The 13954-nt window shown below is 33.7% G+C and overlaps 2 protein-coding genes across 8 annotated transcripts; one reads left to right on the forward strand and one right to left on the reverse strand.

The window, feature by feature from the left end:
• Window positions 1-4032: 4032 nt before the first annotated feature.
• On the reverse strand, window positions 4033-6070 carry LOC120625472. The gene is made up of 2 exons (XM_039892565.1): window positions 6013-6070; window positions 4033-4634 (listed from the first exon to the last, which is right to left on the reverse strand). The coding sequence occupies exons 1-2, from the start codon at window positions 6025-6027 to the stop codon at window positions 4317-4319; spliced, it is 333 nt and encodes a 110-aa protein (XP_039748499.1). The 5' UTR covers window positions 6028-6070; the 3' UTR covers window positions 4033-4316.
• A 1558-nt stretch (window positions 6071-7628) lies between these two features.
• LOC120626246 (PRKCA-binding protein) lies at window positions 7629-12376 on the forward strand. 7 transcript variants are annotated; one of them, XM_039893671.1, is made up of 12 exons: window positions 7629-7700; window positions 7854-7972; window positions 8277-8327; window positions 8423-8479; window positions 9009-9095; window positions 9670-9781; window positions 9996-10124; window positions 10200-10432; window positions 10697-10871; window positions 10993-11186; window positions 11356-11508; window positions 11672-12376. In XM_039893671.1, the coding sequence occupies exons 2-12, from the start codon at window positions 7896-7898 to the stop codon at window positions 12147-12149; spliced, it is 1746 nt and encodes a 581-aa protein (XP_039749605.1). In that variant the 5' UTR covers window positions 7629-7700; window positions 7854-7895; the 3' UTR covers window positions 12150-12376. The 7 variants fall into 7 exon arrangements, with proteins under 7 accessions (XP_039749605.1, XP_039749648.1, XP_039749596.1 ...); XM_039893681.1 differs by lacking the exon at window positions 7629-7700 and adding an exon at window positions 7760-7792; XM_039893662.1 differs by having other exon boundaries at window positions 7683-7972.
• The last annotated feature ends 1578 nt before the right edge of the window (window positions 12377-13954 follow it).

Consider the following 13954-nt stretch of genomic DNA (forward strand, 5'->3'; position numbering starts at 1 on the left):
TCTTACGAATAAACGAAATGATTATAAATCGTTTAATTTCTTTTCATCATCATTATCATCTTCATTATTCTATTTTCGTCAACCTCCCTGGTGCAGTGGTGAGCAAGTGTGTTCGATCCCCGAAAGAGAGAATGTTCTCTTTTCTAGTCTAGTAGGAGTGGTGGCTTGTAACCACCCTAATTACAAAAACGTGCCATACGATTAACAGTCGAGTAAGAGCAGATTAGGGGATGGGTTTAATTTAAGTATTTATAACCTTCACAGATTATCCCACTACCATCTTAGACTATAACATCACTTTAGGTGAGTTAGCAGTTAAAGGACAACGTGTATTGAAATAAACAATGTACCACTGCTAGACACAGGTCTCCTCTTTCATAAGAGCTCTTAAAATTTCAATGCCACGTTAGTAATAATATCCAGGATCAACGACTAAACGTTTTCTCCGTGAAATCCTTTGAAAGAAAAATCTAAAATAAATTGCCCGACGCGGAAATGAAACTCGGGACATCATGCTTTGAAGTCGAACAAGCTTACTACAGTCTACAACACAATTGAGGTATTTTGAAGTGAAACTTCTTTAGAATCGTTGTGATTTCAAACCGGAAGCAATGGAAAAAACGACAGGTAAGAGTAATATACAAAAATGTGTAGGATGAAGCCGGCATAGAATGAGACAGAAATATACATACTATTTTATCTGTTTTTTTCCTATTTAAGTTACCAAGGAAACCGAATAATATCTAGATCAAGAAACAAACACATAAATGTATAGGACAGAGTGAGATAGAAAACATTATACATTTTTTTAACTATTCTAGTTACCATGGAAACTAAATAATCAGCCTTACATTTATCCTAATAGTTCTGATACTCTACATCCACTCACTCTACTCAATCTCTCGTAGGCCATTTTTCAGAAGTTACACTTACATTTTTATTAATCCTTATTATTTCGCACATACGTTTTTAGGTGAACAGCCTTTGACAATCCACGTCTTGTGTAAAGACCTCTCCCAACGAGAGTGTTTTCTCATAATCACTATGCTGGACAAACCGGTATGTGATCGCATCAGATGGTAGTGGATATAGCACAGAGGATGTTGTTCCCTTCATCAACTCGTCAAACACCCGCGGAAAGAGTTGTGGTGGTGACCACTATATTCTGACCTGCCGTCACCACACGGCACCTCTTGGTATATTTCTAAGAAGCTACTCTTAGTTTCCAAGAGTATACATTTTTCAGAAACAACTCTATCTAGGGTTCCAAGATTTGTATGTTTATATTTGTATTTAACGAATTGGTTACTAGTGCAATGCGAATCTACGTCGGAATCGCTCAATAACTTTTCAGGATATTGTATCTACTTTATAGATCATAAGAAGACCAATAGAGAAGATACAATTTATCTATATATAGATATATAAAGTGCTTAACTTTACCAAGAACATAAATAATAATGTTTGTATGCAAAAACTGCAATAAAATCAACTCAGTTTTTCGTGACAAAAACGCACAAACACACAACCTCTACCGCCTAAAGCTGTGTAAAAGTCTTTGCTCCGTCATGATACTATAAAAAGGATGACCTAGATAAACCGCCTGGCTTAAAATTATTAGCAAAGCGTTTAACTGACATCAAATGCATAAAAGAAGTACTCAGTTAATATTTTTGTGCAATTCAATAAAACTGGTTCAATAATATTATAATATAATAAATCTATATTGAAGTATATATTAATAGTGTTTCGATTTATAATACACTAAATCTTTATTAAAGTATATAAATATTGTTTCAATATATTGATGGATCAATACCAAATAATAAGATGACAAAAACTATGATAAATATTTTCTTAAATGCTTTTAAAGTATTCGCCATTGAGTTAAAGCGCTATTGAGATTTCAACTTTCTTTATAGTCCCACAAACTTCTGATCTGGTATCAGCATCGCTGTTTTTACTCACTAAATGGCTCTTGGCAGGCCAATTTACATTTTTAATATGTCTTTTGGTTCCAATTTCAGCTAACTTGCCTGATAAGCTAGTAAGACTAGGGTATTTTGTAATAAGTCTATTTCTGATACATAAGGTTAAGGATTATGCTCTAGCTCCAATGATATAATTATTTTTTTTATTACATGTATCGAAATCCTTTCAAAAATATCGATACTTTTTGGAATTACTCACATTACGTAACGATACTTCATACAGGGGTGTAGATGTCTAAGTCAAACTTTACCCAACCATCCTCATGATCAATGCATATACATTAAATCAATTGTAATAAGGTTACTAGTCTGAAGGAACGCAATCTTCAGTGGACTGGAAATGCATGGGAAATTTGTGGCGTGAAGTTCGCTTGACTGATGTGCGCGACTAGCTTTACCAAGTCCTTGGCAAACTAACCCGATGAATATTAATAAAACATAATTTAATACTTGCAACATCGGCTTTAATTGAATTGCAGCACCTAACCTTGATACACGCAACACACGAAAAGGAAAAAAATCAAAATTAGCGTTATACTGCAACCCATACTGGTCTGTGCGGCAAACTGTTATTTTCATCGTCCGTTTAATATTTACTGCTACACCTTATATAAGCAATCAATTGACTTTATTTTTGGCATAGAGGTAGTTAAAATAACTGAAATACATAAGCTACTTTCTATCCCGAGAAAAAAACTGTTCCCACGGGATTTGTTAAAATGCACAAAGGACGCGGTCAACAGCTAGTGTTTCTATAAAATTACCAACTTTCTTATTCTTACCAACTTGTTGTTACTAATTCTATGCCAAAAATCAAAATGAATGGTAGTTAGGGAGTGAAGGAAGGACAAACAAACAAAGAAAGACACAAACTAACAATCACACTTTCACATTTACAATATTAGTATGGTAAGGTAATTTTGTTAATAACCAATGTTCTTAAACAATGTGTTTGAAAATTAAAACACATTCATTACCGCGAGATTACTTTACAATTTATAAGTTTCATAATGACAGTGTTGCCAGGAAGCATACAACTCCGCTTACATCTCTTGCATAGGTAATCAGTTATGCGACAGATGTAAGCGGAACGTAATTTTATGGTGTGGTATGGTATAATAAATGCTGATGTTGGAAAAGGGCAACTGCTAAGTTTCCTGCCGGCTTCTTCCTTCCTTTCCTGAAGGCAGATTTGAAGTAAAATCTGCCTTCAGAACAGATGGTAAAGTCACTACAAACAGGTAGATCTGACGTTTCAAAAGATCTATAATACGCCAACAGAAAATAAATGAATTTTGAGTTAAAAATTTTGGAGCATCATCAGTTTTTTCTACCGCCTATATAATTAATTTTTGGTACCTCCTTCCCTATTTTCAAATTGCGAAAATCTTTCAACTTCATTTTGTTTCTTTACGTTTATCAAGTCAACCATCCGCTAATTATATATTAAAAAAAGAAAAATAAGTATATTAGTTAACGTAGTGAATGAACACTGTTGAAACAAATATTTATTTTCCTTTATAATTATATTAGTTACGGTAAAATTAATACCTACGAGATATACCTACAATTTAATAAAATTGAACACTCTCTCTCCATTATTCGAAATAAATGCTTATTATTAAGGCGCTGAATATGATAAATATGATTCAAAAAATTTAAACTATCAATGTTTTTATTCTGGTCTACTATCAAAGGTACTGATATCGAATCCGGTCATGTCACGGAATTAAGCTCTCAAGGCCATTTTATCGATAGCAAAGGTTCCTACAAGTTATTAAAAAAAACTTTAATCCACTCTAAAGAAGCCACATGGGTGTGTTCCCGCTCTACACATAAACGGGATGATCCATATTAATATAGTGATTTATGAACCAAATAAATGATCCAAAGTCGCTGTTACTTAACTACTTTTCGTGTTTATTAGCAAACCTGGTTTGCTACTCTAGCAGTCGGTATGCGCAATGCATTTACCTTGAAAAAGCTTGTCTTAGGTCAGGACTAGTTCCCTTTTATAAAAAAAAAACGTAAGATAAAAAAAGGTATTTAAGTTTTAAAAACCCAACTTTATGATAAGAACACTCATTTCATATTTAGTCATTATTGGCAAAAAAATCTCCAAAATCGTGTAACAAACATTAACCTTGATTTAAGACAAAAAACAACTTTGAGAAGTAGTTACCAACATAGAGATATTTAAGTTTTAATTAGGAACTAAGAGTTGGTAGCTCAAGTTTTTGCAGCTTAGTATGTAAATGACTTTTATATTTAAACTCTGGCCTTATGATGTAACAGAATCAACTCTACGATTACTGGTTCACAAATTTAATCCTCACGTAACCAAGTCAAACCACCAACATGCCCTTCGTCTCTTGCCCGTTGCCTTTTTAACCTATCTTCTCTACGATCATCCAACCCTAATCCTAATTTTTCTATCAACTTCTCCGCTTTATCTCCATTCACTGCTATGAAGTCCTTTCTTCTTTTCAAAGCGACATCTGGATCGAAAACCCACTTTTGTGATTCGTGCAGCAGAGGGAAGCCAATGAGGTTGGTTTGTATAAATTGGCCGATTGGTCCTGCTGGCACGTGCTCAGCTGATTCCAACTGACGGTAACACAGCACGCTCAATGATAGAAATATCTGAAATGAAAATATGTTATTTAAAATTGGAACTGTAGGTATACCAACAATATATTGTTGGTATACCTACAGTTCCAATGTAATTACTACGCTTCAGAATTAAGTAATTTAATAATTGAAACGTTTTTCTGTAGAGCGGACGCACGTCATTTGGGTAAACCAGTGATTTTATGAATATCAACTCCTTAGTACGGATAATGAGACTTAAAAATCCAGGAATCCTTCTTCGTTCTCAGCCTACGGACTTAGTCATTTTTTAAGTATAGGCCTCCTTTCTTTAAGAATGAGGATATTTAGAGCATACCTAGATCGTTCGAAGCTGCTGCGATATACTAATTTGTTTACTCTAATGATTTTCGACAAATGTTTATTGTAATTATAATAACTGAGAACGACGGATTTACGTGATCTCACAGCCTAAGGGATGGATAACACTAATATTAGAATATTAGTGTTATCCATCCCTAACCTAACATGGATTTATTTGAACCTTTCCCTTAAATACAATCTATACTTATGTGTACCTACCTACAATAATGCTATAAATCTCCTGTAATAATATCCTGTCTGTTTCATATTATGATATTGCGTTTGTTATCTACGCTCATATCTCTAACGAATAATAAAATATACTTTATAACGTACCGATTTATTTTCAATTATTTCGTATGTGGATAGACTCTACCTATGCATTTTAATCAAGAATTTTTCCTGTTCAAATAAATAAGTAAGTAATTATCTATTTTTCCGGCTAGTATTGAAACAATAATAATAAGTAAGTAATATTATAAGATAAGAAGAACTATAGGTAATCGATACCTACTTATATAAAAATCTTCAGTAATATTATAAATTCGAAAATTGAGAGCAACTGGCAGTCCGTTTTAATTTAATATTATTATTACTCTTTATTTGTACACTAGATAAAGTAAAAGAATTATACAAGAAAACACAAAATAGAAGCAGAATACAATAGGCGGCCGTATCGCTTAGTAGCTATCTCTGCCAGGCAACCCTAAAATAAGGAAAAAAAAGAGAACTAACTGCAGGTGTAGGTTGTTTAAGTACCGATAGATTTAAATAACCCTCTTTTGTATTGATAAATAGTCCTTTTTTGAGGAAGCTTATACTAACAAGACTTGGAGGCTTAAAATTTAATAAAAATTAGTTCAATTAAATTACTTAACTTTTAAAATAATATAATTACGAAACCCACAAACTCCAATCCATATCTACCTGCATAATATCGTATCGTCACCATAAAATATATTTATTATTATTAATTAACACAATACACTTTATACAAACATATGGAATTTATAACCACTGATATTATTTGAATCTGTTGTAATTTTTCCAAGAATAAAAAAATACTTACTAAGAAAATATTCATTTTTAATAAGTCTGAACTACACTGCGCGCTTCGCCGCACTGGAAACTGCTGCAACTTTTACAAAGCAGTTCAGTTAGCCAACTTTAATGTCTAGAGTAACTTGAATTGCTTGATAATATTACGAAATGAATGACGATGACGACTGGTGTCGTACGTGCACGGACTGGGGAACACCATTAAGGCGAGTCGTAACTATAAACAATTATAGCATTGCCCGCGACTTCTTCCGCTGGCTAATGTCGTCAGAGGTATTAATTTTTTTAATAACCATTTTTCGTCTTATCTCATAGGACGACAAAATGGTAAACAAACCTAATTATTTCGTGACACGAACGATGTATGCTATGAATGAAAAACTTGGCAATGACGTCGTTGTGTTATGGCAACATTTTTTTTTAATTTTCCAGGGATGGGTTCCCGGGGTTTTTCCTAGATACTAGGTAAGCAAAGGTTGATTTGAACATATGCGATACGTCGGTATCTCGAAAAAGTCGATAAAGGATATGGATTTAATATAACTTCCCTAGGACCAACAGGTAAGCCTCTTACCATCTTAGACTGCATCATCACGTACCACCAGAAGAGATTGAACATACCTGCTTGTAGTGGATTTCAAAAAATTAAAAAATGAATAAACAGCCATACTTTAACGTTTATAATACAGTATGGCTCTACGCAGAAAAATAAATAGGTATCTAGGGACATATATTTATTTACATGGTTCTACGGTTCGCAGTCAAGCGAAACACCGTAATATAACCACAATAGAGCTAGGAAGACTTTTAGATACATACAGAAAAATTGTACATTCATAGATATAATAATTATACCGCTCTCAGGTACCGCTTATTCGCTCCCCTGTTTGGTATTGGTAATCAACTGTGTCAGCAATCAGATAACAAAGCCGTTGGCATAGATTAATATGATACTACATTAGATTCCATGAATTTCATCTTAATTCACCGCCCTGTAGGGTCGCCCGGCTTATCCCCACCCAGCGCGGCGTACGCATCGCGTCTATATACACTTATCAGGCAAAAGCAACGAGACTGCTTAAAGGAGACTTTTTGCATTCCTAATTAATAAGTCAACATAGGTTAAGTTGATTTATTAAGGTATTCGACTGTAAAAAAATGTGTCTATGACCCATGGGTTGCGTGTTACTCGTACATCTATTGTTCTATGGTATGTAGTTGCTACATACCATAGAACAATAGATGTACGAGTATGGTAGCTTTTTGTATGCGTGTTCCACGATAATGATTTCAGAGTTCGACATGTAATTTACTCTTAAATCAATTTTTTAAAGCTCTTAATCCAAAAAGTCTATATTGTATTGATCCTTTTTGTATTACTCGCGTATTTTGTTTTATTCATTTTTCAGTAAAATATAAATGAAAGTTGATTGTTTGAGTGCTATAAGAAAAGCTGATATTTGATTTTTTTTTAAATAGCTTGACTGTTTCAAGAGAAGAACAATGAATAGCAACTCCATAGAGTAATAATTATAATCTATGCTCAAAAAAGCGGGAAAGACACTTCGAAGCGGGGAAGATTCTGATTGGTTGACTGGCAAGACATGCGTACTGTTTTACCGACAGTATCTCCCACGTAAATTTGACATAAATACGAACACGAAAAATCAATAAATTTGCCAGACACAATTTTATACGGTAATGTGCATTTCTTATGTGTAATTATTAAGTTAAACTGCCAAAATGATGCAAGAATACGACGATGATTTCTTCTTTGAGGAGGACAAAATGTATGTTCGTTTAAAAATGCTATAGTATCAGTGTTTTATCATAACATCCTTTTGTTTTCAGTGTTATCACTTTAGTTCAGCTTTGTTGTGTTGTGCGCGAGTTATGTACCAGAGAAGCGATTCCTTTACTGATCCCAGGTTTTATCCACAACGCAGTATGTCTATGTTTGAAGACAGAATGTAATTATTATTTTGTTTCTATTTGAATTAAATTAAATACGATTCTGTTGAAATTGCTGTCTTTAAAATCAGATGATGTGGCTGGTGTAAAATCATAGAATAAGAAAGGCATGAAGAAATGTTTTATTTCATGCATTTTCTTTACTTTTCATCTTTCTTCTATATATCAAGTTCTTCTAAGGTTAAACGATCATAATTAAATTAAGTTAATTTTGTTTTACCAATTTTGTATTAAAATATTTTCCTTCTTTTTTAAGAAATTATTTATTAATTTACTGTCTTTTTTTTATGTTTCTTTGCTAAGCGATAACAATCTTGGAAACCTTAAAACTGATTTGCTATCTATACGCGAAAGGTAAGTGTAAAAAAAATGTAAACCAAAAAATCAATCAGTTATAATTCATAACATAAATCTGTGTTAATAAAACATCTTTTATTGTATATGTTCAGTGTGCTAATTAATATGGAAGAAAATGACAAGATTGAATCCGATGCTATTCTCGTTGAGTAAGTACAATATTTTTAGTAAAATCTAGTTTCATTTTGCTAATTTTGCTGACTGACTAAGTTTATGTAGGTGTTAGAAATTTTCCAACATCATGTTACATACTTTGAGCATAATCCAGACATAATTAAATCCTTCCGTTTCCATGTATGTTTATACGTTAGTTAGCTAGATACGAGTAAGTTTCTTCTGTATAAAAATCAATACCTTCAATTGAAAGCAAGTGTTTTGTAGCCTTTAAGATACAGGCATATTGCGAAATCGTCCATTACCTTTGCATCCAATATTTTTCACGATTTATGTGCTTATGCAAAAAAACTTAACGACAAACTATACAGCAAAACACGTTTTGTGTGTATCAACGGAAAAAAACAACTTGCACTTTCTTGATCACGACTATTGCTGCCTCTTTAATCGCGTATATTATAGCATATTTCCTTTAGTATTCGTTGAATTATATTAATCAGGTATACCAAAATATTTATATTTATATATATTTATACCAAAATATTAGATTTTTTTAATTTGCAGAAAAATACATGAAGGACTTGAAAACGCCGATTGTATTTTCAACGATCTTAGAAAGGAAAGATACATGATACAGCATCAGAATTTGATGTAAGTTAAGTATAACCTAATGAAGATTTTGTGTGTGGCTACAGAATTTAGATTTAAGTTTCTAGTGCTCAACTATTAGATTCGTAAAATTGTGTGATTTCCACTTATAATCCTATAGTTTTTGTATTAGTGTGTTTAATGTGTGAACTCCCTAAGGCTTGATCAATAAATAGTAAAAACGCCCCTGAGTTTTTTTTACACCCTTTAATTAGCTAAGACAGATTCAACGCAATTGGTTAAAATCAATTTTTCCATGGAACCAGCAGGCTAGCAATCCTAATTATATTATGATAAAACGTGACCAATAGAACATGACAAAAGTGAGTGACTTTTTGTGGCTTTAATTTTACTAAGGTTTGTAATTATGAAATTTTTTATTAATTTATTATCGTTTTTTCTTTGACACTTATGCCTTCATCAATATCAATATAATGAGATGAACTTATATTCTTGTACATCCTTAACGCTATGAAAATTACGTGGTACGTGTTACTTGGTCATCATTTAAATTGTTCTTTGAAACTTTATTTTGTTTCTTGGTCATTTTTATAACAGATATTATTGATTTTCGCAGGGGTATGACAGTAACGTCAGGAAATGTAGTGTTGAACAAAGATGAGAAAAATCTCATAGGCATCAGCATCGGAGGAGGTGCACCCCTATGTCCTTGCCTATATATCGTACAGGTAAATATGTACATTATTAAGGGCAAACAAAACGTCCTACAAAATAAAGTCTACTTAATAACGTATGAAGCCTCTAAGTACCCTTGCTGATTTGTCTTGATTGATTTTCTCTGCAGTAAGTAGATATAGGAGTTTGAAATGTGTAAAGTGTGTTCCTAGTCTGGCGTTATTTATAAAAATACTAATTAAATGATAAAACATCTAAACATTTCAGATATTTGATAATACACCAGCATCTAAAGATGGGACACTCCAGAGTGGAGATGAACTGGTAGGGGTTAATGGACAAACTGTTAAGGGAAAGACGAAAGTAGAAGTAGCTAAGATGATACAATCAGCTAAGGTAAACAAAATTAACACTTCTTATTATATTAATTAATAATAAGAAATACTGAATCAAATGCTCGTTTATTTTTAGGATACAGTGACAATCAACTATAACAAACTGCACGCGGATCCAAAACAAGGCAAATCGTTGGACATAATAATGAAAAAGGTGAAACATAGACTGGTAGAGAACATGTCCACAGGTACAGCAGATGCTCTTGGGCTATCTAGAGCTATATTATGCAATGACACGCTAGTTGCAAAGTTAAACGAGATGCGAGAGACTGAAAATACTTACAAGAAATTGGTTGAACACGCAAAAAGGTCAGATTTTATTAAGTAATTTGGGAGACATTCAATTTAACGAGCCAGGGCTCGTCTGCACAAGCTGAGAAACTGCACACGCGAAGTTTCTGTGCAGTTTCTCACCTACTGAAAATACGAATGACATAAAAACATTAGCACTTCTGCTGCATTTGAGTTCTGAAAAATACATTTCGTGCTACCTGCAACTCTTGAAGTAGTTTGTTTATCAGCTGGAATAACAATAAGTGTTAAGAACAGGTTTAACCATTATTTCTCTTTCAGAATGCTAAAATCATATTTCGACCTTCTCCAAACTTACAAATCCCTAGGGGACATATTTTCTGGTATCGGTGTAAGAGAACCACAAGCAAGAGCGTCTGAAGCTTTCACGAGATTTGGACAGTACCACAGATTGCTAGAGCGAGACGGAATTAAAATGTTGAAATCTTTAAAACCAGTAAGTCTTGAATTTCACGATCAATTAAGAAGTAATTTATTAAGGCGTTTTTAAAAGATGGGAGCAAAACGAAGAATAAAAAAGAAGTATAACGTGAGTACTAAAACCAGTATTGTTCTAGATTTTAGCAGATATGGGCACATATCTCCACAAAGCCATACCAGATACAAAGCTTACGATACGCAAATACGCCGATACGAAGTTCGAGTATTTGTCCTATTGCCTGAAAGTTAAAGAAATGGACGACGAGGAATACGGTTACAATGCATTGCAAGAGCCCTTATATAGAGTTGAAACTGGGAACTATGAATACAGGTAAGTGGAGTATAACAGTTATATTGTTTTTTTAATTTCTTATCTCAAGATCTTAGCTTTGCAACAATAAAGTTTACAATTTTATAACAAGAAACCAATACAACCAAAAGATTATTTAAAGTTATATTGAATTTTCTTAATTATTATACCAGAAAAACTTATATTTCAGGTTGATCCTCCGTTGTAGACAAGATGCTAGAACCAGATTCGCCAGACTGAGGTCGGATGTTTTGGTTAAGCTGGAATTATTAGACAATAAGAAGACTCAAGACGTTGCCTATCAATTGCGACGATTTATACAGGGGTTGGCTGTGTATCTCAAGTAAGTGTTTTTAAATCAAACATGCCCGTAAATATACTAATTATAAATGAACGTTTTTGATTAAAATATTAATCTTAATAAAGCAAAAATTATTAAAGGTCAAAATGATTTTTGATTCTCCTAGCCAGATAATCGATATAAAAACTTATTTTTCTTATTTCAGCGAGACTGTGGTTCATCTAAAAGAAAACTCGTCCCTTTTCCCAGTCGAAGTTGATCTTTCCCAAAACGCATTCCAGTACAAATCTACAGAACAAATTTTACAGGATAGTCAAGATGATGATGAAGAAATAGAATTCGGCAAAGAAATACAAGAATACCACGATATATCTGACGAAGAAACCAAAGACTCTAAAGTCGCTAACCGGCTACAAACAAAAGACAAAGACGATACAGACTCATCCGAACAGCTGCTCCCAGGATTAACAGCTTTAGCTCTTGACAGCGATAGCAATGATAATGCCAAAAATGACAGTGAAAACTTGACTTTGTTGACAGAATTAGGTCTAGTCGATACTCGTACGGACGATTTCGGGGATTTCCAGAATGGACTGTTAGACGAATTTCTGCCGAAAAGCAATATGGGTTTGACCGACGATGTTTTTGATAAGTTACTCAATGATTTGAATATTAGAAATTAAAGAAAGATAAAAGATTTAAAGTTAAATCTTATCAGGTTAAGAAGTTTGTATGTTTGTATGTATGTTTTAACGCATTAATCGCGGGAAACACTAATTAATCTGTTTCTATCACTTTGTTTTGGGTTCAGTCTTGCTAGTAGGTACTTATAGATATATTAATCAAGTGTTTTGCATTGTTTAAGTTCACCTATCGATTGCCTTTGAAGAGGAGATTTCAAAATATTATATTTATAATATTCTTAAATAAAATGCATTATGTATTACGTAAAGCTCTTTATTTACAAACATTTTAAAAGTTACAATTAATCACAACTAATGTTCTCGCCATTCATTTTGTACTAAATATAAAATATAATTAATGAATGTTCATACAGAAATGAACGATAAATTAGGCAACAAAGAAATTACAACAAAAAGATTAACACTAGGTACACTTAAGTACATAATCGTAATTTAGAGAGTATATACCAAAATCATTACTGGACCACATGGGATATTTGAAGCATCAAGTGAAAGCGAACTGGTATCAAAGTCGTTGGCACCTTACCTTTGTAAATTGTCCCCACGTCTGTAAGCACCCTAATGGCCTTCACCCATTATATCGACTCAAATTAAAACATCGGAATGTAGATTCGTGTTACATGATGTAAAGTAAATATTCCTAAATTTTTGCGCCTGAATTAGTGAGATGCGTTGATGACGAGCGAACCACACTTCAAACTCAAGGTTGTAGTTTGAATCAATATGGTTTACAAAGTTGGAGACCAGGACTTTTGTAGTTTAGATTAATTACCTATACTTTTAAGTGTTCAAAATGTTGATAATGTTGAAAATGTACTGGCTTATGATGTTCAAGGTGATGAAGTACTGGAGGTTTGTGTTCCAGGTGATGGAAATGAACTGGTTTGTGGTGAGGCTCGAAATAATGCTTCAATCTTTCAACCTGGTGGTGATCGACCACCAAAGGAGTTTTCTTCGAATAATGTTCGTGAACATAATGTTTGTGTGCATAAGGAAGCAAATGCAGGACGTCTAGTTGATGCAGTTTCTTCAAGTCGAACTCCTGCTTCAGTTTGTGAAGTTTATGTACTGCTTTCTCTTTCAAAGTTTTAAGGCCCGCGTGAACTTTTTCTGTGATTTTGTCTATGGTAAGCGTGGCCGTTGCAATTTGTACGACGAGCAGCGTGATCTGAAAAACGGGAAGCAAAGTTTTAAAGCAAAAGGTAAAAATAGCGTTTCCTTTAATAAGTAGGGGAAAGTGTCTAGGTTATATGTATGTAGGTATGTCTGCTTGGGTCGGTTTAGATAACTATTTTCCAGCGTAAATCTTGTGGTGGCAATTCACCACACCTACCATAAAGACCGACCGGACCGGACGTGTATTCCGAACATTCGGGCTCGTACCCTAGAGGCATATATGGCTCTATATTTCGAGTACTTTGACTTGTGTGTTGGGTAGCCTTGGCCATTGCCCATGTCTAGTTATGACCCTACCGATCAAGACTTACGGCCAAGCAATTACGCGCTCCTTGAGCGTTGCTGCGTAGCCGATTTAGGTTTATGAGTAAAATATAACTACCGAAGGAATACACACACATACATCACACGTATCTGCTACAGCGCGACGTCATTAGCTTTAAAGATAATTTTCCCATTATAGTGTTTATTATCTGACCCGACACCTTAACGGTCGACAGTCAGCAACCAGTATTTCTCAAACTCCGGGCTGGCACTGAGATTTTATAACAGAAGAAACAAATGCCTTTTGCGTGTTGTCCATCAAAACTGATGTACACATCCTAAAT

This window comes from Pararge aegeria, chromosome 1 (assembly GCF_905163445.1).
Source record: "Pararge aegeria chromosome 1, ilParAegt1.1, whole genome shotgun sequence".
NCBI lineage: Eukaryota > Metazoa > Arthropoda > Insecta > Lepidoptera > Nymphalidae > Pararge > Pararge aegeria.